Source organism: Haematobia irritans, chromosome 5 (genome assembly GCF_050003625.1).
Source record: "Haematobia irritans isolate KBUSLIRL chromosome 5, ASM5000362v1, whole genome shotgun sequence".
Classification (NCBI taxonomy): domain Eukaryota; kingdom Metazoa; phylum Arthropoda; class Insecta; order Diptera; family Muscidae; genus Haematobia; species Haematobia irritans.
This window is the reverse complement of record NC_134401.1, coordinates 102,641,453-102,668,834: the sequence shown is the minus strand read 5'-3', so window position 1 is coordinate 102,668,834 and position 27,382 is coordinate 102,641,453. Positions and strand designations below refer to the sequence as shown.

The 27,382-nt window shown below is 35.1% G+C and overlaps 3 protein-coding genes and 1 long non-coding RNA gene across 4 annotated transcripts in view; 1 reads left to right on the top strand and 3 right to left on the bottom strand.

Moving 5' to 3' along the window:
- The window catches only part of GstE14 (Glutathione S transferase E14), a 40,343-nt gene extending 31,746 nt beyond the window's left edge, over positions 1-8,597 (bottom strand). Inside the window, exons 1-3 of the mRNA XM_075311687.1 lie at positions 8,349-8,597; positions 5,667-5,696; positions 1,621-1,824 (exon numbers count right to left, since the gene is read on the bottom strand). Of these exons, the coding sequence (XP_075167802.1) occupies positions 1,621-1,824; positions 5,667-5,696; positions 8,349-8,489 (375 nt within the window). The 5' untranslated portion in view covers positions 8,490-8,597. The remainder of the gene's footprint in view (positions 1-1,620; positions 1,825-5,666; positions 5,697-8,348) is intronic.
- A 4,377-nt stretch (positions 8,598-12,974) lies between these two features.
- Positions 12,975-13,349, bottom strand: LOC142237571 (uncharacterized). Its single transcript, XR_012722512.1, has 2 exons — positions 13,245-13,349; positions 12,975-13,187 (listed from the first exon to the last, which is right to left on the bottom strand). It is a non-coding gene; the product is annotated as an uncharacterized LOC142237571 (long non-coding RNA).
- Positions 13,350-13,815: 466 nt separating this feature from the next.
- On the top strand, positions 13,816-18,374 carry LOC142238117 (small ribosomal subunit protein mS39). Its single transcript, XM_075309666.1, has 3 exons — positions 13,816-14,252; positions 14,323-14,718; positions 16,986-18,374. Exons 1-3 carry the CDS (start codon positions 13,935-13,937, stop codon positions 18,219-18,221), a joined length of 1,950 nt encoding a protein of 649 aa, XP_075165781.1. The 5' UTR covers positions 13,816-13,934; the 3' UTR covers positions 18,222-18,374.
- Positions 18,375-20,660: 2,286 nt separating this feature from the next.
- LOC142238118 (putative palmitoyltransferase ZDHHC24) lies at positions 20,661-26,314 on the bottom strand. Its single transcript, XM_075309667.1, has 2 exons — positions 25,861-26,314; positions 20,661-21,413 (listed from the first exon to the last, which is right to left on the bottom strand). The coding sequence occupies exons 1-2, from the start codon at positions 26,099-26,101 to the stop codon at positions 20,800-20,802; spliced, it is 855 nt and encodes a 284-aa protein (XP_075165782.1). The 5' UTR covers positions 26,102-26,314; the 3' UTR covers positions 20,661-20,799.
- Positions 26,315-27,382: the final 1,068 nt, after the last annotated feature.

Sequence of the window (27,382 nt, the reverse complement as noted above, 5' to 3'; positions counted from 1 at the left end):
TTGTCAAAATTTTATTTCTATTAAAAATTTTGTCAAAATTTTATTTCTATAGAAAATTTTGTCAAAATTTTATTTCTATAGAAAATTTTGTCAAAATTTTATTTCTATAGAAAATTTTGTCAAAATTTTATTTCTTAAAAACTTTTCTCAAAACGGTATTTCTATACAAAATTTTGTCAAATTTTTTTTTTCTATAGAAAATTTTGTCAAAATTTTATTTGTATAAACAATTTTGTCAAAATTTTATTTATGTATTATTTTCTTTCAATATTTCGCAATTTCTTTGAATTGCTTCTTCAGGAAATATGTATATCGTCTACAATAACTCAACATTTATTCTTATTGGAGTCAGCGAAACATCACTGCTCTCGTCAGGTTTCATTATTGCAATAATGAAACCTGACGAGAGCAGTGATGTTTCGCTGACTCCAATAAGAATAAATGTTGAGTTATTGTAGACGATATACATATTTCCTGAAGAAGCAATTCAAAGAAATTGCGAAATATTGAAAGAAAATAATACATAAATATATACAGATCTCAAGCTCGAAAAAACAGAAGACTTTTATTTGAAAATAAAGATCGAAAAACAACAAAAACATAAAATTTTATTTCTATAAAAAAAAAAAATTATTTCTATAGAAAATTTTGTCAAAATCGTATTTCTACAGAAAATATTGTTAAAATTTTTATTCTATAAAATTTTTTGTCAAAATTTTATTTCTATAAAAAATTTGTCAAAATTTTATTTTTATAGAAAATTTGGTCAAAATTTTATTTCTATAGAAATTTTGTCAAAATTTTATTTCTATTGAAAACTGAAATATGTCGTAATCGGGTTTTGAAAAATCTACCAAAACATCAAAAATTCTACCAAACAGTAAAAAATCGACCATTTTTGGTAGAATTCTACCAACTATGGCAACCGTGATTGTAACCGATTTGTCATCCCTCGATGTTTTCAATATTCGGAAATATCGACTTACCAGTTTTAAATTTTTTCAAAATTTTAAAAGTTTTCAAGATTGTTTTCAAACATTTGAAAAATCGACTTACCATTATTGAAAATTCGACTTTTCAACCCGAAAGAATTTACTACCATAATGAAAAACAGAATTTTCTTTCCTCAGGAACAAAGTTATAGAAAAAAAGATTTTTTACCATTAGAAAAAATTATTTCCGACTAACTAAAATAAGGTAGTTACGGCCACAGCTTCGCTTAATTCTTTGGAATGTACATGTTGCAAATTGTAGAATTTCGTTTGTCTAAAATTTTGTTGTAGAAGAAAGCCTGCATCTAATATTGTTGTCTTAAAACTGTTGGGTCCCTGCTCGGGCGCCAATTAGAATTTTCTTAAAAAAATATATATTTTTAGCTGTTTTGTAACTTTTCTTTTTAAGGACAGTAATCTATATGTAAGAAGAAATAACATTACTTTTTCTCAGAGCTACCCAATTCCTATACTGCAATGTAGTTTTGGCATTTGTTAACTGCCTTTGGATCGAAGACTGTTGAGTCCTTCATAAACAATCCCTCAGATGTGGACTTACGTATTACTAATAAACATAAACTTTCTTTCGTCCCTCTAACAAATTCAGTAATAGATTTATTCCACTTACCATTACATCACTATCCCTTCGAAATATTATGGAACAAGAGAACATCAATAAATTCATGATCTTCATTCGATCCTTATATTCTCGAGGCCATAAATTGCAATTATCTTTCTGGAATTTTTCACACAGATGTATTAAAATAAGGTGGCTATCAGTTAGAATTAGATCATCATCGATTAGAACTGGTACCGTGTGGGCAGGATTAATCTGAAATAAAGTTTTACAAAAATATATTAGGATTTAATAACAAATCATATACTAATTTGCATAGACTATGTAGTGATTGTACAAACTAGCATCTACACTGAAAGAAGAGTTTTCATTTCTGAGGAATGAAATTACAGACAAACTAAGTTTTATTTTGATGCTAAAAAAATTTCTATTGAAGTCAATAAAAATCATTAGATAAAATCGTTGCAACACTTGTCATAATTTTGGGTTATTTTGCGCTTTAAGAAAATGCTTTATAACAAAAGGGAATATCGTTTGTTTAAAATTTCGTTCCTGAGGAAAGTATTTTTTCTTTGGATGTAAATATATTATCCCTGGAACTAAGTTCATGTTCACAGATGGAAATCAAAACTAAATATTTCAAATACCCTGCGGGAAATGGATCATTCCCGGGGTCGGTACTGGAGTAGTCACTGGGGTGAAGAGCCACCGTGGTGCAATGATCAGCGGTGGATTACCCCACCTCAGTAATGCTGGTGACATTTCTGAGGGTTTCAAAGCTTCTCTAAGTGGTTTCACTGCAATGTGGAACGCCGTTCGGACTCAGCTATAACAAGTAAGGAAAGTCTAAAGTCGGGCGGGGCCGACTATATTATACCCTGCACCACTTTGTAGATCTAAATTTTCGATACCATATCACATCCGTCAAATGTGTTGGGTGCTATATATAAAGGTTTGTCCCAAATACATACATATAAATATCACTCGATCTGAACCGAATTTGATAGACTTCTATAAAATCTATAGACTCAAAATTTAAGTCGGCTAATGCACTAGGGTGGAAGACAATGTTAGTAAAAAAATATGGGAAACATTTAAATCTGAAGCAATTTTAAGGAAACTTCGCAAAAGTTTATTTATGATTTATCGCTCGATATATATGTATTAGAAGTTTAGGAAAATTAGAGCAATTTTTATAACTTTTCGACAAAACAGTGGCGATTTTACAAGGAAAATGTTGGTATTTTGGCCATTTTTGTCGAAATAAGAAAAACATATATATGGGAGCTATATCTAAATTTGAACCGATTTCAACCAAATTTGGCACGCATAGCTACAATGATAATTCTACTCCCTGTGCAAAATTTCAACTAAATTGGAGTTAAAAATTGGCCTCTGTGTTCATATGAGTGTAAATCGGGCGAAAGCTATATGTGGGAGCTATATCTAAATGTGAACCGATTTCAACCAAATTTGGCACGCATAGCTACAATGCTAATTCTACTCCCTGTGCAAAATTTCAACTAAATCGGAGCAACAAATTGGCCTCTGTGGTCATATGAGTGTAAATCGGGCGAAAACTATATATGGGAGCTATATCTAAATCTGAACCGATTTCAATAAAATTTGGCACTCATAGCTACAATGCTAATTCTACTCCCTGTGCAAAATTTCAATTAAATCGGAGTAAAAGATTGGCCACTGTGGTCATATGAGTGTAAATCGGGCGAAAACTATATATGGGAGCTATATCTAAATCTGAACCGATTTCAATAAAAATTGGCACTCATAGCTACAATGCTAATTCTACTCCCTGTGCAAAATTTCAATTAAATCGGAGTAAAAGATTGGCCACTGTGGTCATATGAGTGTAAATCGGGCGAACCGATTTCAATAAAATTTGGCACACTTGACTACACTACTAATTGTACTCCTAGTGAAAAATCTCAACCAAATTGGGGTAAAACTCCGGCTTCTGGGACCGTATTAGTCCATATCGTGCGAAAGATATATATGAGAGCTATATCTAAATCTGAACCGATTTCTTCCAAAATCAATAGGGTTCCATTCTGAGCCAAAACACATACTTGTGCCAAATTTGAAATCGATTGGACTAAAACTGCGACCTAGACTTTTATTACAAAAATGTGTTCACGGACGGACGGACATTGCTATATCGACTCAGGAGCCCACCCTGCGCATTTTTGCCAAAGACACCATGTGTCTATCTCGTCTCCTTCTGGGTGTTGCAAACATATGCACTAACTTATAATACCCTGTTCCACAGTGTGGCTCAGGGTATAAAAAGTGATGGACAGTTATTTTAATTATACCCACCACCATAGAATGGTGACGGGGGTATAATAAGTTTGTCATTCCGTTTGTAACACATCGAAATATCGATTTCCGACTATATAAAGTATATATATTCTTGATCAGGGAGAAATTCTAAGACGATATAACGATGTCCGTCTGTCTGTCTGTCTGTCTGTTGTAATCACGCTACAGCCTTCAATAATGAAGCAATCGTGCTGAAATTTTGCACAAACTCGTCTTTTGTCTGCAGGCAGGTCAAGTTCGAAGATGGGCTATATCGGTCCAGGTTTTTATAGAGTTCCCATATAAACCGACCTCCCGATTTGGGGTCTTGGGCTTATAGAAATCGTAGTTTTTATCCAATTTGCCTGAATTTTGAAATTTAGAGGTATCTTATGACCATAAAGAGGTGTGCTGAAAATGGTGAGTATCGGTACCGATCTCCCGATGTTACTTCTTTGGCTTATAGAAACCGCAGTTTTTATTCAATTTACCTGAAATTGGAAATCTAGAGGTATTGTAGGACCACAAATACGTGTACCAAAAATTATGAGTATCGGTCCATGTTTTGCTATGGCTCCCATATAAAACGACCTCTCGATTTGGGGGTCTTGGGCTTATAGAAACCGTAGTTTTTATACAATTTGTCTGAAATTGGAAATCTAGAGGTATTTTAGGACCATAAAGAGGTGTGCCGAAAATGGTGAGTATCGGTCCATATTTTGGTATAGCCTTCATATAGACCGATTTCCCGATTTTATTTCTTGGGCTTCTAGAATCCGAAGTTTTTATCCTATTTGCCTGAAATTGGAAATCTAGAGGTATTTTCGGGTCATAAAGAGGTGTGCCAAAAACGGTGAGTATCGTTCCATATTTTAGTACAGCCCCCACAAGAACGATCTCCCGATTTAACTCCTTGGGGAAGTGTCCTCAAGTCCTCAAGCTCTCCTGAAATTTCAAAGGAAACCCTAATATTTGGTTCATGGTGGTGGGTACTTAAGATTCGGTCCGGCCGAACTTACTGCTGTATATACTTGTTTTTAATTAAAAAATTATTTTAAACAATCAATTGTTAATCAAACTAAAAAACACTAATTCAATTTAGGAAGTAATTGAAAATAGTTACCTTTTTTAATTAAATATTTATTTGCAATCACAATCAATTACATTTTTAATTGAATCAAAAAATTATTTCAATTTGCTAATGAAATCAATTAATTTTTTAATCAAGTATGTTTTTTATAACTAGTTAAAACTGTGATTGAATGTACACCCAGAGTAGAAATATGATGATCCCAAACACGTTTTAAGAGCATATGGACAATTTTTGTCGCAAACATGGACAATTTTTGTCGCAAAAAGTATTGTTTTCCCCCTAAGTCTAGTCTAATTTGGGGGTCGTGTTATATGGGGGCTACATATAATTATGAACCATATCGACTACCCAGTAAAAAAAGTGTAGAAAATGTTCTTTTTGGATCCGGAAGTGGTGCAAAATGGGCGCAGAAGCGATGAATTAATCATGGGCTTGTCATAGAACGGATGTCCACCATTTCAACAGCCGTTACACTGAATTTGCATCACTTCTTAAGGTGTGATACGAGTTCAGTGTTGTGGATATGGATTAAAAACTTTTGTGATATTTTGCCAAATGAATAATTTTTATATTTTTTTTATGATTTTTAATGCATGCTAACGCCTGTCTGCAACGTTTGACCTCAAATATTTTTCTTAAAGGGACAAGCATTATTTTCGGCAAAATTTTAATAATTTGTACGTACCATTTCATTAATTCTTACACTGTTTTTAACCTATTTGGAAAAAAGAATTAAAATTATCCATTAAAAATATGAAAAACTATAGAAATAAAATGTTGACAAAATTTTCTACAGGAATAAAGTTTTGACAAAAATTTCTATAGACAAACATTTGGCAAAAATTTCTATAGAAATGTAAGATAGATTTCTGGCAATTTGTGGTAATCTTCAAATTTTGTTAGATTTTTTTTTTTTGCACGAGTGGTAACTGTTGTTACCACACATTGTTAAATCAAGCCTTGCCGGTTTATAATTTGCTCCTCTAGAGCCACCAAAATTTAAAAATTATTACAAATTGTGTTGAGTGAAAATTTCCCTACATTATGGCCCTACGTCCCTACAAGACGCTAAATATTAGAAAAACCATACATATAGGGAATTTCCCCTACTTCTAGCAACACTGGCTGTAGTTGATATTGCACCTACGGAGATAGTATGCCACTACCCAGCAAAAAAAAAAGCGTCGCCAAAAAAGTAATGAAAATGTCCTTTTTGAATCCGGAAGTGGTGCAAAATTGACGCAGAAGCGATGAATTTTACATGGGCTTGTCATAGGACGGAAGTCCTCCATTTCAACAGCCGTTGCACTTTATTTGCATTACTTCTTTAGGTGTGATCCGAATTCAATGGTTTGGATGTGAATTAAAAAAATCTGTGATATTTTGTCAAATAATTTTTTATAATTTTTAATGGATTCTAACGCTTGTCGGAAACGTTTGACCTCAAATATTTTCTAAAATTCACAATTTTTTCAGATTGGATTTAGCATTTTTTTCGGCAACATTTAAATGATTTGTAACATTTTTGAATTCTTACTCTGTTTTTATCCTATTTGAAACAAAAAAAGTTAAAATTACCCATTAACGGCCATTTTCATGTAGCTGCGTTAGGTTTTAACTGCCAGTTAACAGAAAGAAAAATGGAAACATCTTTTCCCCGGTTAACTTTAACCGAAAAATTTCCAGCAGTTAAGTTTCTAACTGGCATATGGAATATAAACGCAAGATGAGAGATATGTACATATCACGGTTTAAAAGTTCGTTAGCTAACGTAGCACTAACGGAGCTTCATGAAAATGGGGGTAAAAGTATGAAAAAACCAAGTTATAAAAATTGAATTAAAAGAACTTTCTGGGTAGTTAAGATAAAGAACATCATTGGGAGTGCATCTTCTGGAAGTGCTTTTAAAATCGTGCCTTTGGAAGAACTTCCAAATTTTTTTGTTGGGTAATTTATTAAAAAAGAGGAAATCGTTCAATTAGTGTGGATAATAAACCCAAATTTGCAAAAATCGAGCAATATTCTTATATAAGAGCTACAAGTACGTATAAATTCGATCGGCTAGTACATCAAAATTTGAAATTTGAGTAAAATTGGCTGCTAATAAATAAGAGTACTATGGCCAAATTTGGGAAAATCGAGCGATGCATATGTATGGAAGCTATATCTAAATCTGAACCAATTTGCATAATATTTTGCGGGTTTGATTAATACCACAAAAGGTTAACTTGTGTAAGATTTGAGTAAAATCAGTTAAGAAATGAGGCCTGTATGGTCAAACATAAGGTTATTAGGGTCGAAGTTTTCAAAATCGGGCGATACATATATGGGAGCTATATCTAAATCTCAACCGATTTCGATAATTTTTGCACATATAGTTAGTACTATAGAGGACTGGATCTAGCCAACTTTGAGAAAGATCGGTTGATAAATGAGGGTTTTATGGCCAAATTTAGAAAAATCGGGCGGTACATATATATGGGAGCAATAGCTAAATCTGAAACGATTTCGATGAAATTTTACACATACAGTTAGTGCTATAGAAAATTACATTTGGCCAACTTTGAGTACTATCGGTTGATAAATAAGGATTTTATAGCCAAATTTAGAAAATCAGGCGGTACATATATATGGGAGCTATAGTTAAATCTGAACCGATTTCCATGATTTTTTGCACATATAGTGCTATAGAAGATTATATTTAGCCAACTTTAAGTAAGATCGGTTGATAAATAAGGGTTTTACGACCTAATTTGTCAAAATCGGGTGATACATATATATGGGAGCTATATCTAAATCTGAACCGATTTCGATGAAATTTTGCAGACTTAAAGGGTGATGCAGAAGATTATTTTGTGCTAAATTTGACGACGATCGGTTAGTAAAAAAGTGCAACGTGACCCAATTTGTCGAAATCGGGCTATACATATATATGGGAGCTATATCTAAATTTGATCCGATTTCTTCCAAATTCAATAGCGTTCGTCCTTGTGCCCAAAAAACTCCCTGTACCAAATTTCATCAAAATCGGTTAATAATTGCGACCGGAATCCTGTGAACAACAAATACATAGACAGACGGACGGACGGACACCAAGCGCTGGAACGACTCAGGAGGTGATTCTGAGTCGATCGGTATATATTTTATGGGGTCTAAAATCAATATTTCTGGTAGGCACATTTTTTGGCAGATCAAACTTATTATATACCCTGACCACTATGTGGTTTAGGGTATAAAAATGAATCAAACCGCAAAAAATTCTTAAGCTCAAGAAAACAAAATAAAAATTGTAATTTGCTCTACACTCTACTTGCCTCAAGGTTTTTTACTTATATTATTGTAGCATTCAAATAAAATATATGTTCACCTCTACAAATTCAGGTTTCATCTGTTCCCTTTTAAAAAGATCCACTGATTGTAAATCCACTTCAATATCCAGAATTTTTATCAACATTAAAACACTACGCACTGGAGGACTACGCTCATCATAATATAAAACGGGTTTCATTGCAAAAAAAATGTTTATCTGTGCAAAGATTTTATTTGTTGCCAATAAATAAAATACACCAACCCAACCAAGGTTTAAACTGCTACTGATCTACTTAAATTTCAATAAGAGACACCTATAATCCATGTCACATTTGAATATTGCTGTTAACATACAGTTGCTTTAGGTAACAAAACGGTTGAAGGTACCTGAACACATGATCACCATATCATCTTGAAGAGCACACAATACGTAAATTTTCCAGATTTTTTTTTTAATTTCCATAAAGGTGGGTACTATGTTCGTTTTTTTTTTCTTTTGAGCCGAAAACCATGTTGCTTTCACGGTAAAGTTTTTGAATCAATGAATTTAGACAAATGAATTAGGTAGGAAAGTTCCATGGAACCTTCTGTCGATAAGTAAGTTTTATGTTATGTTTGGTACCGAATTGCAGTGAGGTATTGTTATCGATTATTTACATTTTCTTCCCATTAGAAATAAATTGCAAACTACATTATCGGTATGTCATAGGCATTTTCGCAAGATATACACCTTTCGTGGAAATTTCATTTACGTGTAAATGACGCAATCTAGTCATGATTTCTGTTGGGAGCAAAATGACGATAGCATCGTCTCAAGGAATTTTCGGTTTGTTTAATATCGTTTTGTTTCACGGTAACTTTTTTCAATCAATGAATTAAGAAAGATGAATGAGATGGGAATGATCCGCAGAACTTAATCAATGCCCGTTCCTGAGTTGACAAATATTCATAAAAGTATAAACGTCGTAATATATATTTTGTGCTGTGCTATTGATACTCAAACGAATTGTTCGCCATACAGTATCACTTGAGAGATATCGATAATGCAGTAATATAATGGCAAGAAAATGTGAAATGTGTAATCGAAAGCAATGGATCTTAGGACATAACCATGTACTTCTTATGGACAGAGAGAGGTTCATACCAACTTCAATAAATTTCTTATTCTTATTCTCGAGCTATATACTGGACGTATGAGAAATTTCTGGACTTATGCTTAGTACTAAGTTCGTTTCTGCGAAAAACGAATATCTTCATCTTTCTCCGTAAATAGGGTCTCAAACGCAGGGATGTTAACTTATTTATGCGAAATAATATGCCTGCCTATTTGTTCGTGCGAAAAATCCAGGGTTGTATAAATATGTGTTTCAAATGCTCAAAACAAAGATTTCGCATTTATTCCGCGCTAACGTTTTTTATATGGAGTATAACAGTTTTTCGTGCGAAAACGTGATCTTAGTACTAGGCTTTAGAGGTCTTGCGAAAATTCGAGCTGCATATCAATAAAGCAGTGTTACCATGTATTTTTGAAGGGTACAAAACATCAGTCCTTCAATCCCAATTTCGACCAAACCCCAGAAGATTTTTCAGCGGTGGTTTATTACTTTGTGAGTGTTTCAAGCCTCTCTAATTATTTGTGCTACTATGTGTGAGAGTCACACACGTCACTGGGAAAGAATGACTCTTGTCATTGAGGTAACCAAGGAAGCGTGCCGCAATTATTGATAAGAGAAAATTTTCCACCTATAGCCCGGTGTGCAGCTCTAGCGGAAAATTCGTTTACGTATCAATTACGCAGTTTTTCCATGAATTTCTTATGAGAGAAAAAATAAAAACTTTCCCGTATCTTTTAAGAGTTCTATGTTATACTGTTACCATAATATAAAAAAGACCACCCGAACATACCGTCAAATTATAGGGGCCTATCGTTAATGGATACCCTAGGAAAAATCTGTTTCAATATTCTGTTGGCTCACTCAAAACGCCATTTTAAACGAATTTCAGGCGGGTTTTAGAAAAAATTATTCCACAATAGACAATATTTTTAACCTTACGAATATTGTTCATCTTAATAGTCTAAATAACAAGAAGACATACTTTCTCTTTGTCGACTTTTCAACTGCCTTTGATACTCTTTCAAGAAATAGCTTATTATACAAACTGCCTCAAATAGGCCTTTCGTCGAAAATGGTAAGAATAATTCAACTATTGTACGTTGAAACGAAGAGCTAGAATTGGTATGGTAATACATTTTCGGACGACTTCATTATGGAAACGGGAGTAAACCAGGTCTGCGTACTTAGTCCTGTACTAGTTTCTTTATACGTAAATGACTTGCCGAATTTTCTCCCTAAGGGAGTTAACATTGCAGATACCAACGTTAAAGTTTTACTATACGCTGACGACATTATCCTTCTGTCCGATAATCCAACTGGCCTGCAAGAGATGATTGATGCACTACAAGTTTACTGTAACACGTGGGATTTGAGAGTCAATTTGTCCAAAACAAAAGTGTTAGTATTTCGCAAAGGCACAAGAATCGCTGCGAATTTAGCTTGGCATTATGGGGAACAAAATATCGAAATTTTGAACAGTTACATATATTTAGGGGTTGAGGTTGCTTACAACATGTCGTTTAGAAGGCATCTATCGAAGAAGCTATCTGCGTCGAAAATAGCTGTCGATTCTACGTGGTCGAAGTATATAAATAACCCTCAGATTTCCAAGGAGAATAAGTTAAAAATTTTTAACGCCTGTTGTAGATCAATCATACTCTATGCAGCACAAGTTTGGGGCTTTGTCCGGGATGAAAATGTTGAGAAATTATTAAGATATTTTATCAAAAGGATGTTGTAACTTCCTAGCAATACGCCAAACTATATACTGCATCTAGAAACAGGAATGTGTTCCTTATATACATCAACGTTAGGGGTACATCTAGACTATGTCAACAAAATCTTGCATCTCGATTCATATAGACTGCCAAGAAAATTGGCAGAAAAGATAATTTCCCTAGGGACTTACGGGGCTAGAGAATGGTCAAATGTATGTGCATTTGTGCAGTACTGTCCTCCAAATGATGGTTCCCATATCTGCTCCCATTCGGTGGAGATAATTGAGCGACTTAAACAAAGAGAGAAACTTGAATTCATGGAAAACACATCGCTTTCTCAATTCCATGATATGTACTACCAATTGGAACACGATGGAATATTCTTACACCAGTATGCCCTATATAAAACCATACTGTCTAAAAGTGAATGGAATTTTCGTTAGCAAAATTGTATATGCATATCTCATGGTTAGCGGAAATAAAATAACGAGCTGCCACTATACCTAAACCAACATTGTTATATTGAAAAATGTTTTCATCTCCAGCAAATTGTTTGACATCTATAAAGCGTGTATGAATATCTATGAAAGTTGGTGTCGATTGTTTACACTTTCTCTCTGCAAGGACCCATGGAGATACTGTTTAACTAGTCTTCAATAGCCCTGCCAACATTTTTTGAATTTGGGGACTCTTTTGAGAATCCCCACTACGTCGAAAACAATCATATACGACATCAAAAACTCGTCGGAAAAGCGCCGTCACTATTGAGAAGTTGTACCACGCCAAGTTACTACAAAAAGGTTTCGCATGAGTGCAATTATTAGGTGCCTTTATAGATCAATTTAGAACGACGCCAATAAGGGACCCTCCAAACAATCAGAAAAAGTGAATTTTAAGATAAAGGGTGATTTGTTAAGAGCTTGATAACTTTTTTTAAAAAAAAAACGCATAAAATTTGCAAAATCTCATCGGTTCTTTATTTGAAACGTTAGATTGGTCCATGACATTTACTTTTTGAAGATAATTTCATTTAAATGTTGACCGCGGCTGCGTCTTAGGTGGTCCATTCGGAAAGTCCAATTTTGGGCAACTTTTTCGAGCATTTCGGCCGGAATAGCCCGAATTTCTTCGGAAATGTTGTCTTCCAAAGCTGGAATAGTTGCTGGCTTATTTCTGTAGACTTTAGACTTGACGTAGCCCCACAAAAAATAGTCTAAAGGCGTCAAATCGCATGATCTTGGTGGCCAACTTACCGGTCCATTTCTTGAGATGAATTGTTCTCCGAAGTTTTCCCTCAAAATGGCCATAGAATCGCGAGCTGTGTGGCATATAGCGCCATCTTGTTGAAACCACATGTCAACCAAGTTCAGTTCTTCCATTTTTGGCAACAAAAAGTTTGTTAGCATCGAACGATAGCGATCGCCATTCACCGTAACGTTGCGTCCAACAGCATCTTTGAAAAAATACGGTCCAATGATTCCACCAGCGTACAAACCACACCAAACAGTGCATTTTTCGGGATGCATGGGCAGTTCTTGAACGGCTTCTGGTTGCTCTTCACTCCAAATGCGGCAATTTTGCTTATTTACGTAGCCATTCAACCAGAAATGAGCCTCATCGCTGAACAAAATTTGTCGATAAAAAAGCGGATTTTCTGCCAACTTTTCTAGGGCCCATTCACTGAAAATTCGACGTTGTGGCTCGTTAGTAAGTCTATTCATGATGAAATGTCAAAGCATACTGAGCATCTTTCTCTTTGACACCATGTCTGAAATCCCACGTGATCTGTCAAATACTAATGCATGAAAATCCTAACCTCAAAAGAATCACCCTTTAGTTGTAAAAGAATCATTGTGGTCGAGTAAAACACGTTTGTTTAGATATTTATTAATTAATTAAACATTTACAAGTTCTTAAAAATATAACATTTATACCACTATCACATTACATTTAACATAATTTTTGGCATTAATGATGATGTTGAGTTACAAGTAGCGAGTTACATGTTGCTGCGTCTATCAACCAGTGTTTTTATTCCATGGAGGCAGCGTGTCTGTAAAATATCTGAAAAACAATCACTTTATTCCATTTGGAAAATCACCAAATTGTTCACCAATATACCTTTCACAATTTTAAGCGTATAATCTATGTTTTCAGAACTTTATTTTCGTTTTTATTTAATTAAAATATAACAAGCTGGTTGCGCTTGGCGTTTCACAAAAAAATGGCTTTTTTAACAGTAGGGATGGCAAATTACTGGCATGTACTTTTTGATGTACCTTTTCATGATGGTTGAAGTGACATTTACGAGTCTGTGGTAACGATGAGGTTGAAATGGAACTTTGAAATGCTGGCAGGGAGATTACAAAACTGTTTTATTGGCATGTACATTTACATTCTCATATTTAAAGACTGCTAATAGCAAAATTTTGCTATATTGTTACGGGAGCAAAATGTAAACAATTCATAACAACACTTTACGAAAATTTCTTTAGCAAAAATTTACATACATATCAATTTTTCATTTTTTCAATTGTCATACGACAAAAAATACGTATAACACTACCAGACTTAGTTTTGCATACGTCCGAACGGCCCATAAGGTACACAAAGATATTCACCACAGTAATTGGAGCTTTCTGGCATCTCTGATCAATCAGCTGTTCGACTTAACCTATAAAACTATTGACAGTTGTAGATGTTTTGTTGTTGTTGGTCTTGCATTAGCGGTGTGTGCAGGGAGATTTTGTAATCAATTTTCGAAAAAAAAAATTAAATTTAACAAAAAACCTCTGAAAAAATATATTAAAAATGCATTTAGCGCGACGTTTGTCAAGTGTAAGCAGGCAAAGTAATTTGCGACTTATGAAAACAACGGCCCTAAAGCACACAACAGCGGCCGAAGAAGAAATTGTAATTCCCAATCGCATTCAACGTTCGCCCACAGCCATTCTAGAGGCCTTGTCCTCCACTGTGGGAAGGGATCCCACGGCTCCTCATTATAAATTTCATGATGATCCATTTTTGATACCAACATCTAATGTAAGCAAACGCACATTTGCCATGGCACAAGAGGCGGGTCGTAAGGCAGCAAAATGGATAAAGGAAGAACATCGTAATCTATTCATGGTATTATTTGTTTTAGATTTTCGATAGAGTTACATAGTTACTTTATATCTGTGTCAATACTTTTAAATAGCATCAAGAGGCTCAACCACCCATTGAAGCATTTGCCCCCAAAATGGTTTTCACTGAAGACTCTGAGGTTACCGAACAAACACTAGAACAATTGATCAAGCAGTCACAACTTCAAGATGCCGTCTTTGTTTATAACCTTATGAAAACTAAAGGCGTGGAAATAAGCACTGAGGCCAAGCAAAGTCTTTTGGAATTGTTGAGTTTCTATAATCATGAAGAGCCAATGCCCGAGGAGTATTATGAAGAACGTTGGTTCAAGCAAAACAATCAAGGTCAACAGCGACAAACCAAGACATGGAAAGATGGTGAATTGGCTGAACAAGTTTTCAATGAAATGGAACCAAAGACATCCCAAGCTTATGCAGCAATTATACGAGGAATGGCAAAGTATTATCAGGTGATTTGATTTTATTGATAATTTCACCTAAGTTACATTATCGTTTTATATGGGAATATTCTTACGAAACAAACTTAGAATTTAAGATACATTTCATAAATGTTTTGTTAAGATTTCACTTTTGTCCCCTTATAATGTGGAATTACATATCCATCAATGTACATATCCTTAGGGGACACCTCAAACAAGATATTGTTTCCAAACAGATAACGATTTTAAGTTGACAAAAAAGTATGTTATACTGATAATTTATTATATATTGCCAATATGAGCCAATCTACCACTTATATTCCTGAACGCCTAGAGCCGTTGTTGTTGCTGTGGCCCTTTGGAGTTGGTATTTTCGAGTTTTTTCGGGAAATAAGCATACTCCAAATGGGGGTCTGCAGTCCTTGCACAGGGTTGAGGACCTATTGTGTGTACTTTTTTGGGCAGTATTGAAGAGTTTTATCGTTTTTTCGTGGAGTACAACTAAACATTTTTTGAAGTGTCATGGGAAATATTTACATGTGATTGTTTGCGGAAATCTCCAGTTTTATGCCATGGCAAAACTGTCTGCAATTTACTGCTAATGAATGAATGAAAAATTTTGAAATCTTTGTGTTTTTGTTGGCAAATAAGAGAAATGATTCGAATTATATTATAGAAATTACATATTGAAGTCTGACGGTTTGAGATATGAATAAGTCGTTTGCATGCGTAGTCTTGGCAGCAAAAAAAAAAAAAAACTCAAAATTAAAAGAAAAAGTTTTGGGTATTCATGGCGGAAAGGCGAAATGAAATGGCAGTGGAAACGGTGATGAAAACCATTTCTCGCACGAAAGAGAGAAGAGCATTTTCCGTCAAGGACCTTTTAGCGTCTTTTACTGGTATTAGTATTGGGTTTTAAAACATTTACAGCCAATCTTAATTGCTTTCTCCACGGAATTTGAAAATAGTACTCAAAAGTCTCGTTGCATTAAAAATAGTGAAATATTTTTCACAAAATATGAATGGTCCCCGAATATTAGTATATTTAGTATATTTATCTCAAAGAAATAAGGTTTCAGTAGTAACTGTAGATTTCCCTGCAGAAAATTAATCTGAGGCTAGAAACAAGTGTTGAAAAAAAGATCGCTCGTAAGGATTCAAGAGTGCGCAATATAATTCACATGCATCTCTGAGCTATGGATAGCTCTGGCTCATATATTTCTTGTTTACAAGAACCTACATATGCCATAATAATAAAAAAAAAAACAAAACTAAACAAAACAAAACAAAACAAAAAAATCAATTTACTCGGAAAGTCACTAAACGTTGTAAAAGGCTTGGATTACAAAAAACAACTAAAATTGCAAAAAAAATTGTTAAGGAGTAATCGTAAGAACTTTGTGTGAAATAGAAAGTTGTTCATAAATATATCGGCTACATTTCTTAACTTGATTGCTTGGTAAAATTTTCAATAGTTCATGAGCTATAGTAGGAAAAACGAAAAAATCGGTGAAAAATTGTAATTTTTTGCGTTTTGAGCATAAAGATGAAATTTTTCCGACTTAATATATTCAGCATTTTTGTTTGCCTAGCCAAGAGCTACAACTTTGATGCAAAAACAAATAACACCACTTTTCGAGATATTCATAGCAATTACTCTAAAAAGAGGGCGTGGCCCACCCATTTTTTCTAAAATATATTTTTTTATAACTACAAATCTACTCGCCAAATTTTGTGAAGCTAACTTTTTGGGAAGTATTTTTTTGTCGCTAAAATCATGATTTCGCCCATAGTACATAGTAGTGGTGAAGTGTATAAACATTTTGCGCCTAAGATAACTTCTACTGATTAAGTTTGTTAGTCACCCAGGACCCCTGCGTCAATTTGTAAATATTATCAAGCTCCCTTGTCTCGATTTCCGCCGGAATCATTTCACATATTCCGTTTTCGATTGGGCGTCTTCTTGCAGAAATTGACTATGGATAATTGCTTCCTTTCATCCTAATCTCCGACATGGTGGTCTCACTTTTGAATTTCGTTTTTATAGGTAAAATATCGTATGTGGTTCTCGTAGCACCGCTTAAATATAATAATGTACGTATGTAGAATTGTTTAACAATTGCGGCGAGTCCGTAAATCGAAACCGACAAATTTGCCCCGTAAAGCAGCTACGCATCAAGTTACGTTATATTACGTTATATTTGGAATTCTCTCGATTCAAACTTTATTAAAATACTTAAATACAAATTTTATTTCTGTTTGGTTTTTAATCGCCATAAACATTTTTTGTCTTACAGGCTGACCGAGCTTATGCTCTCTTCCAAGAGGCATTGGAGAAACAACATAAATTGGATACAGCAACCTATAATTCAGTAATAAGTAACGTAAATTTCCTCAAAGAAAATGCCGATCAGAAATGGGAATTATGCAAAGAATTGTTGGTACAAATGAAACAACAACAGCTGAAACCTAATCTAGGAACTCTGAATGCTTTGCTGGAATGCATTAGTACCTTCGGAAACTACAAAATGGGTAGAACATGTGCCCTACAAGTTTTAGCTGAATTCAAAAAGCTAAACATTGATCTAAGTTTAGGCTCCTATTATTATGTACTCATAATTTTCTGTCGCGAACGTGGTCCAGTTTCACATGTAATCGTAGATATTCTTAATGAGATTCAAGGCAAAGAATTCAAAATACAACATCCTAAGGATACATATTTCTTTGCCACCGCTATGGATGTTTGTCGTAATCATCTGCATGATAGATCTTTGGCGGTAAAAGTTGATAAACTTTTGCATACAGGCAATAATTACGAATTGATTGGCGATACCTACAAGGAATCCATATACTATAGACATTACTTTGCCTTACTCTGCCAGACATCAACCATTGACGAATTCCTGGAAACTTATGATAAACTAGTACCAAATGTCTATATACCAGAACCGGGCATAATGGAAGAAGTCTTAAAAATGGTTGAAGCAAATGCTGCTTATGATCTAATGCCACGTTTATGGTCCGACATGGTGATATTCGATCATATAAATCGTGAAAGTCTATTAATGCGTACGTTGAAAATAATGTTGACCAATAAGCCAGATATCACCAAGAAATCTGAAGAAAAATTACCCGAACAATTTGCCAAAGTTGCTCTTGATATATACAACAAGGTAGTGGAATCGGAGAGTAAGGTCAGGAAACTATCATTTACAGGTCAAATGATTGGTGATATTCTTACGATTTTGGTACGTGGTGGCAATTGGGAGAAAGCTGTAGAGGTATTTAATAATATCGATAAGAATCAACATCTTATACCTGGTACACCTTCGGATAGTTGTTTAATGGAATATGTGGAAGCTGCCATTGTGAATAAGAGTCCAACACAAGCTTTTCAATGTCTTCAGTATTCTGTGGAAAATCATATGGATGGTTTGAGTTTAGCTCAACGTATTCACAAAGGTTTTACATTGAATGAAGTGCATATATCAAAGATGAAATCATTGGTAGGCGATAGTTTCCTGAAGCAATAAATATATTTTTTGTTTTTTTAATAATTTAAGATAGATTTAAACGAACGACTGTTATATCCGTTGTTGCGAAAGGATTGTGAAAAATAAAAAAGAGGATAATTTAAAGAAAAAACGATGATAAGAAAAGGCCTCAATTTAAACAGGCAAATCAAATGTGTCTTCCTCTTTTTATACGCATGTATGTCTTCTGCCATCACTCCATAATTCTACTCTCCAATATGGATTCGAAAGTTCAACCAAAAACCTTTTAAATCAAAATCAAATTATTACATTTAAGATGAACAAATCAAATGTCCATTATTTTTACATTCGACTACGAGATCCCGAGATTGGTCATGACATTTCCGGCCAATGCAACAGTCTTTACAGTGCTTTGGCTGAATGTTCGGACATCGGCGTGTACCAATAGATTCACGTTCCTTTAACAGCCAAGAAAGGTAACAGAAGCTCCATCGGATTGCCATAAAACAATGACATTTGTTTCTAAATCTCCAAAGAATGGGGATTGATGTACTTGTTATAGGCTAAGAAAAACCTTGACAGGAACCAAATGAATAAATTTATAACCAATGACACTCGTCACATTTTCGCTTGCCCTGCCAAACCTGCTCGAATCACCACGAGATCACTCGTGGCACGGTCCATCCTTGTTCTGAACAGAAGCTGAAGTACCTAAGCGCATATCATCACAAACAACATCAGTCGATGATTCGATTCCCATTTTTTTAAAGGAAATCATGCTTGGATGTTGTGGGGGGATTCATCTCTTTCTTTAGCTGCATTCAAAAATTGTTTAAACGTGTTCCAATGTGTTGGCACTGAATTTTTCGTGAGCCACGTCTTCGGCTACCACGGATGAAAATTTGACAAACATCCGATCTATCGTATTGGCAGACCGATTGCTGTACACAGTATGCATTTCAAAATTGCATTGGTCATATACTGCACAAAATGTTTGGCATGGCAAGAATCCGGAGTGAGGAATGCCGTTTTTGAAGGATAATAATTGATTCATAATTCAATTTAGTGGAACTATATTGATCCATTGAACCAATTCGCATATCGAGAAAAGTCGAAACATTGGACTAAGTTCGGCGAGTAGGCTTCTAAGAAGGCGAAGTTAATGGCCAAAGAGCATAGAACGGAGAAAAGGGCTCGTTCGCCCTAAATAAAGCATTGACTTCTCCATGGGAGCCATCGTAGTGCAATGGTTAGCATGCCCACCTTGCATATACAAGACCGTGGGTTCGATTCCTGCTTCGACCGTACACCAAAAAGTTTTTCAGCGGTGGATTATCCCACCTCATTAATGCTGGTGACATTTCTGAGGGTTTCAAAGCTTCTCTAAGTGGTTTCACTGCAATGTGGAACGCCGTTCGGACTCGGCTATAAAAAGGAGGTCCCTTGTCATTGAGCTTAACATGGAATCGGGTAGCACTCAGTGATAAGAGAGAAGTTCACCTATGTGATATCACAATGGACTGAATAGTCTAAGTGAGCCTGATATATCGGGCTGCCACCTAACCTAACCTAACCTAACCTAGACCTTCTCCATCGCCATGATCAAATTGGTCTCAAACTGTTGCCATATTCTCTATAATAACGCAGCTCACACAGGTTTTTCTTATGCACCACTTATTTTTATTTCCAAACATAAAAAGGAAATGATTTTCCGCACACTCGTATTTTCAGACCGACTGATGGTAAGCAAGATTGCTGAGACAGTATGCATTCCATATATTTCACAAAATTTTTGGCATGTGGAAGTTCCGGCGCGAGGGATCCCTCATGTGCAACTTTGAGACCATTTCCGTTTTTGACTTCGCTTAAGCATAAAAGGAGGAACCATTGGTACACTTCGGACATCGAGGAAAGACGAATTATTCGACTGCGACCGGGAAGTAAGCTTCCAAGAAGGCGAATACCGTTCCATGGGTCAAAAACTAAAGCTGCAATTTTCTGGGATTCAAAAATTTGAAAACAAGCATAAAAAAAGAGTTTCGCCATCGTCCAGATCAAACTGTTGTCCTATTCCCCTCGCCAATGTTTTTCCCATGCGTTTTTCACGATTACAGGTTCTACGAGAAGGAAATTTACCTGATTTTTCTCTCGAAAGTCTTACCATGAATATCAATCGAATGGTAATTTTACAGGTCTCTAGAGGACGTATCTTTCAAAGGATTTGGAGCATCCATAGGCCCAGTTTAATTTTCCCAAATAAATAAATAAAAGTATATCCGATGTACTTAACGATTCAACCTTGAGTAGCCATCACATACAGTTATCTCCAGATTTGAATCGTGGATATGATTAGCGACAAAAATGATATAGGACATATTAATCGTTGTATTTGGCGCAATTAGACATTTATTAACAACCATAGCAAAACAGTCTTTTTTTTGAGTCCCCAATAACAAATGAGCTTTAGTCCTTCTCGACTTGTTATTAAAAATTTATTTATTTATTGTATAAAAAATGTGTATATAATTGTGAATTGTTTGTAGATGGATTATTATCCAAGAAAATTTATATAATCTATTAATTGCTTCTAAATGATCGAATTACTGCAAAATTACACTTAGCGATATTTACACGATTGCCTTAACAATGTCTCCCAATGGATACCATCATGAGGCAAATCACTTTTCACAAATGGTCCTAGCCATACCCATCGCCAATTTTTACCTAAGACCATTTCTAAATTTTGTTCACGACCACAATCATATTTCATTGTTTGATTTTCATGGGTTGTCGAACCTTTTAGAATATTTGGCATATGAAACAAAAATAGAATCAATGCATATAAAAGGCAAATAAAATCGAGTTCATATATCAAAAGATAACCATTATTCCAAGACATATCAAAGAAAAATCCAAAAAATGGACACATTAAACTAAGGCCAGTTTTTAGATTAAAATAAATATCGTAATGGATGTACCAAAAGTAGGCACTATTGTAAAGGCAGCAATACGAACAGCCAATTATGACGTAGACTATGAAAAGAACAAAATATCGTTGATTTCTATGTCCTATACAATTTCCCGTAAAGATACAATGATGATCTCTTTTGAGTATGCAGCATCTACAGGAGTCACAATGCCATGATCGTATGGGGGCAACAACTTCGCATACTGAACAGAAACGCCAAAGTTTTCTTAACTGCTGGTCCAATGGAGGTATTAGGACGGTAGCTGTGGAGAAATGAGACGAAAAAAAAATGTCGATTAGAATATGATAGGAATATTTTGCATACAATAAAAATTATTATTATGGGTATAGTTCATGAACATATGGAAGTCTTACTATGTTACATGCCAAAATGTGAATAAAATAATGCGAGATTAAAACAAGTCAACACAAGTGAGGAAATTCTAAAGTCAGGAGGGGCCGATTTTTTTATTATACCATGTACCATTTTCTATTTTTTTTACCATCTGCCCTAAAAAATTGGCCGTGAGCCCCCAGATTTCTTATCATTAAAATACTAATGTGATTTTTGCTTAGAATAGAATACACATTTCTCCAATACAAAGATTGTTACTTTTACTTACTGGAGCCACAGTGGAAAGACGAATGGTTAGAATGCCCACATTGCGTCCAAAGGGTCATGGGTTAAATCTCAGTTTCGACCAAACACCAAAAAGTTTTTCAACGGTAATGCTGGTGAAATTTCTGAATGTTTAAAGTCAGAGGTCCCTTGTCATTGAATTTAGCATACAATCGGGCATCATTTATTGATATAAGACAAGTTCGCCACTTGTGGTGTCACAATGGACTGGATATTCTAAGTTAAACTAAACAAGTATATACGGCCATAAGTTCGGCCAGGCCGAATCTTATGTACCCTCCACCATGGATTGTGTAGAAACTTCTACGAAAGACTGTCATCCATAATCGAATTACTTGGGTTATGGTATCTTAAAACTTCTTAACATCGTTTTCTAAATTGTGAGTTAGTCCATACGTGGTATATATTAGACAAAAAAGTTATGTATAGGTAGGTTAGGTTAGGTTATGTGGCAGCCCGATGTATCAGGCTCACTTAGACTATTCAGTCCATTGTGATACCACAGTGGTGAACTTCTCTCTTATCACTGAGTGCTGCCCGATTCCATGTTAAGCTCAATGACAAGGGACCTCCTTTTTATAGCCGAGTCCGAACGGCGTTCCACATTGCAGTGAAACCACTTAGAGAAGCTTTGAAACCCTCAGAAATGTCACCAGCATTACTGAGGTGGGATAATCCACCGCTGAAAAACTTTTTGGTGTTCGGTGGTAGCAGGAATCGAACCCACGACCTTGTGTATACAAGGCGGGCATGCTAACCATTGCACCACGGTGGCTCCCATGTATAGGTAAGTCTACCAATAATTACGAATCGATATGGACTTTTTTCACGATACGTAGAGAGCCAGAATTGAAATATGGGGGTCATTTATATGGTGGCTATATACAACTTGATATGGACCAATTTTTGTGTGATTGGGGATCGATTTATCTGAGGGCTATATATGGACCGACATGGACCTAGTTAGACATGGTTGTTAACGGCCATATACTAGCACAATGTACCAAATTTAAACTGACTCGGATGAAATTTGCTCCTCCAAGACGCTCCAAAATAAAATCTCGGGATCGGTTTATATGGGGGCTATATATGATTATGGACTGTTATGGACCACTTTTGGCATGGTTGTTAAATATCATATACTACGACCACGTACCAAATTTCAACCAAATCGGATGAATTTTGCTTCTCCAAAAGGCACCGGAGGTCAAATCTGGGGATCGGTTTATATGGGGGCTATATATAATTATGGACTGGTATGAACCAATTCCTGCATGGTTGTTGGATACCATATACTAACATCACGTACCAAATTTCAACCGAATCGGATGAGTTTTGCTCTTCCAAGGGGCTCCGGAGGTCAAATCTGGGAATCGGTTTATATGGGGCCTATATATAATTATGGACCGATTTCGACCAATTTTTGCATGGGTGTTTGAGGCCATATATTAACACCACGTACCAAATTTCAACTGAATCAGATAAATTTTCGTCTTCCAAGAGACTCCGGAGGTCAAATCTGGTGATCGGGGCTATATATAATTATGGACCGATATGGACCAACTTTTTCATGGTCATTAGATACCATATATTAACACCACGTACCAAATTTCAGCCGGATCGGATGAAATTTGCTTCTCTTAGAGGAACCGCAAGCCAAATTTGGGGGTCCGTTTATATGGGGGCTATACGTAAAAGTTGACCGATATGGCCCAGTTGCAATACCATCCGACCTACATCAATAACAACTACTTGTGCCAAGTTTCAAGTCGATAGCTTGTTTCGTTCGGAATTTAGCGTGATTTCAACAGACGGACGGACGGACATGCTCAGATCGACTCAGAATTTCACCACGACCCAGAATATATATACTTTATGGGGTCTTAGAGCAATATTTCGATGTGTTACAAACGGAATGACAAAGTTATTATACCCTCCCAACCTATGGTGGAGGGTATAAAAATAAATGGCTGCCACTATACCGAACCTACTGATCAAAAGTCGATAAACATTTTAATGAAGGCTTTAAAAGTCTTTAGAGATGATTCGATATATTTACAAAAGAAAACGAACTGACGTTAATTTGTACTAAAGTCTAATCTTTAATATTGTAATCATCCTTAAATTGATAATTTGTTTTTAACTTAACTATACAAATAAAATCCATTCAGGCGACGTCTTTCAGGACGTTGTATTAAAGACGCTTTTTATACCCATCACCATAGAAATAAAGTATATACATTCTTGATCAGTGAGAAATTCTAAGACGATATAACCAAGTCCGTCTGTATGTCTGGCTGTCTGTCTGTCTGTTGTAATCACGTTACACTCTTCAATAATGAAGCTACCGTGCTGAAATTTTGCACAAACTCGTCTGTTGTCTGCAGGCACGTCAAGTTCGAATATGGGCTATATCAGTTCAGGTTTTGATATAGTCCCCTTATAAACTGACCTCCAGATTTGGGGTCCAGATTTTATCCAATTTGCCTGAAACTAGAAATCTAGAGGTATTTTAGGACCATAAAGAGGTGTGCCAAAAATGGTGAGTATCGGTCCATGTTTTAATATAGCTCCAATATAGACCGATTTCCCGATTTTATTTCTTGGGCTTCTAGAAACCGTAGTTTTTATCCCAACCGCCTGAAACTAGAAATCTAGAGGTATTTTAGGACCATAAAGAGGTGTGCCGAAAATGGTGATTATCGGTCCATGTTTTAGTATAGCCCCCATATAGATCTCCCGATTTTACATCTTGAGCTTCTAGAGTCCGTACTTTTTATACAATTTGCCTGAAATTGGAAACCTACAGGTATTTTGGGGCCATAAAGAGATGTGCCGAAAATGGTGATTGTCGATCCATGGTTTGGTATAGCCCCTATATAGGCCGGTATAGCCCCTATATAGGCCGTAGTTTTTTCCAATTTGCCTAAAATTGGAAATCATGAGGTATTTTAGGACCACAAATACGTGTGCCAAAATGGCGTGTTGATATAGCTCTCATATAGACCGATCTCCCGATGTTTCTTCTTGGGCTTCTAGAAACCGTAGTTTTTATCCAATTTGCCTGAAATTGTATTATATTGAATGAATAAATAAATAAAATAAAATTGTAAATCTGGAATCTGGTTTTAGGGCTATAAATAGATGAGCTGAATATATTGTGTATCGGTACAGGTTTTGATATAGCCCCCTTATAAACCGGCCCTCCGATTTGGGGTTTTAGAACCTTCATATAGACCGATTTCACTTCTTGAGGGGCACTGATCATGAAAATTGCTTGAAACTGAATGTAAAATTTCCAGATTTTACTTCTCGTAATCAATTTAATAACGGGGGCAAAAATATACCGATTTTAGATCAAAGCGTTATTTAATCATTATCTTGCACACTTACACGAGATGATTATGATTCCTCTAAAACTCAAACAAAAATGGTTCTTATAAATCCAGAATCTGATCTAGTCTTCATAGGTAGAATTTTTAAATATATCTTCGGGAAGCGTACTGGTTGAACTGATCTGCTTGGGAGAATATTTGTAATAAAACCCCCTGAAATTCTATATATTATCAAGTAACCCGCTACAACGAAGAATTTTCAAAGGAAACTATTATATTTTATTCATGGTGGTGATAATTAAGATTCGGCCTGGCCGAACTTACTGTTTTCTATACTTGTATTTCAAACATGGCATAATTCAGTCTTAACTGCATCCTTATTATTATTGTTCGCTCGCTTTGGCTCGGAATCAATACCAAAATCATTAGTCCAAAGGCAAAAAGAACCGGTGAAATCTTGAAATTTGTTGGAAGCTATATCGCAAACATTTAAATCTGAACCGTTTTGGGACAAAATTTGTAAGATTTCAACAAAATCTCGATTTTACTCTCGAAGCATCATTTTACCGTAAAGATATTTTGTCGCCTGAAGGTAAATAATAATAAAAATGAATAAATTTCTTATGTAGTCCCATCATATGTGGAAAAAGTGATTCATATATTCTTCAGAATATAAAGATTTGGAAATTTAGTGCCAACGGTATACCTTTCTTCAGAACACAATGCAACACTTACCTCTTATACTCGTGTCCACCAGCATACAGGCCAAAAAATTTCCCACAATTTGAAATACCACAAAAATTCCACCCAACCATGTCAATATGAACATCACACCAAATGGTTCATGGAATACAGGCAATACCACACATAATTGAAATAAAAAACATACAGGTATAAAGATGACAACAAAGGCTATACAACCCAAATCAGATAATGTCCGTGGTATATCGCGAAATATTGAACGATATTTTAACATTTTGAAAAATTTGTTTGTTTGGATTTTCAGTAGAATTTCCTATTCGTTGTTTTGTTTTAGTATTGTATTTATTTTGATGTTTTCATTTCAGCCGGCTTCGTTTTTGTTGAATTCTATTTTTGTATCCTGTTTATGTTTATTTTCAGTATACCCATTTCCTTTCTTTTTCAGATATAACAGTAATTGTGTACCGATTAAATGAGTATTCGGTACGATGAGTATATCTTACAGCAGGCAAGCTGAAAAAAAAATTATCATAGTTTTCAGCTTTTGTATACATTGATTATAATGGGGTGTTTATATGATATAAAGTGATTTGTTCTTTTCCTCTGTTGGTTAAGCTACACTTGTTTAAGGTGGGTATTAAGTTCGAGTTTAAGGTGAGTATTAAGTTCGAGTTTAAGGTAAGTACTATGTTCGCTTTTCGCGTTGAAATTTTCGCGGTTACTTTACTAAAACAGTTCAATGTAAAGCAGATAGATTAACTCAATTGATGAGCAATTTCTTGTTCCTCTAGATTTCGGCAAAACTTTACAGGAATATATCCGTTTTCATTTATAATTTTGATTATTTCAGGAAAAGTAATCGCGAAAATAAAGTGATTTTCAACTCGAAAACAGAACATTGTACACACCTTTAAGGTAAGTACTATGTTCGCTTTTCGCGTTGAAATTTTCGTGGTTACTTTATTAAAACAGTTCAATATAAAGCAGACAAATTAACTCAATTGATGCGTAGTTTCTTGTTCCTCTACATTTCGGCAAGACTTTACAGGAATAGGTTTGTTTTCATTTATAATTTTGATTATTTAAGGAAAAGTAATCGCGAAAATAAAGTGGTTTTCAACTCGAAAACCGAACATAGTACCTACCCTTAGCCGCTAAAATCGTTAAAGTGAAAACTAAATCAGTAAGAACAAGTATATACGGCCGTAAGTTCGGCCAGGCCGAATCTTATGTACCCTCCACCATGGATTGCGTAGGAACTTCTACTAAAGGCTGTCAACCACAATCGAATTACTTGGGTTGCGATAACACTTGCCGATGGCAAGGTATCGTAAAACTTTTTAACACTGTCTTCTAAATAGTAAGTTAGCCCATACGGGGTATATATTAAACAAAAAAAGGCCGATTAAATACGTATATAATATAGTTTGACAAAATTTTCTATAGAAATGAAAACTTGACAAAATTTTCTGTAGAAATAAAATTTTGACAAAATTTTCTATAGAAATAAAAACTTGACAAAATTTTCTATAGAAATAAAATGTTGACAAAATTT

What these genes read in the sequence shown, in the direction of transcription:
- LOC142238117 (XM_075309666.1), top strand. Translation starts at nt 13,935, where the DNA reads ATGCATTTAGCGCGACGTTTGTCAAGTGTAAGCAGGCAAAGTAATTTG. An exon ending in AACATCGTAATCTATTCATG is followed by an intron (nt 14,253 to 14,322) that starts GTATTATTTGTT and finishes ACTTTTAAATAG; the next exon opens with CATCAAGAGGCTCAACCACC. An exon ending in GAATGGCAAAGTATTATCAG is followed by an intron (nt 14,719 to 16,985) that starts GTGATTTGATTT and finishes TTTGTCTTACAG; the next exon opens with GCTGACCGAGCTTATGCTCT.
- LOC142238118 (XM_075309667.1), bottom strand. Translation starts at nt 26,101, where the DNA reads ATGTTAAAATATCGTTCAATATTTCGCGATATACCACGGACATTATCT. An exon ending in GGTGGACACGAGTATAAGAG is followed by an intron (nt 21,414 to 25,860) that starts GTAAGTGTTGCA and finishes ATTTCTCCACAG; the next exon opens with CTACCGTCCTAATACCTCCA.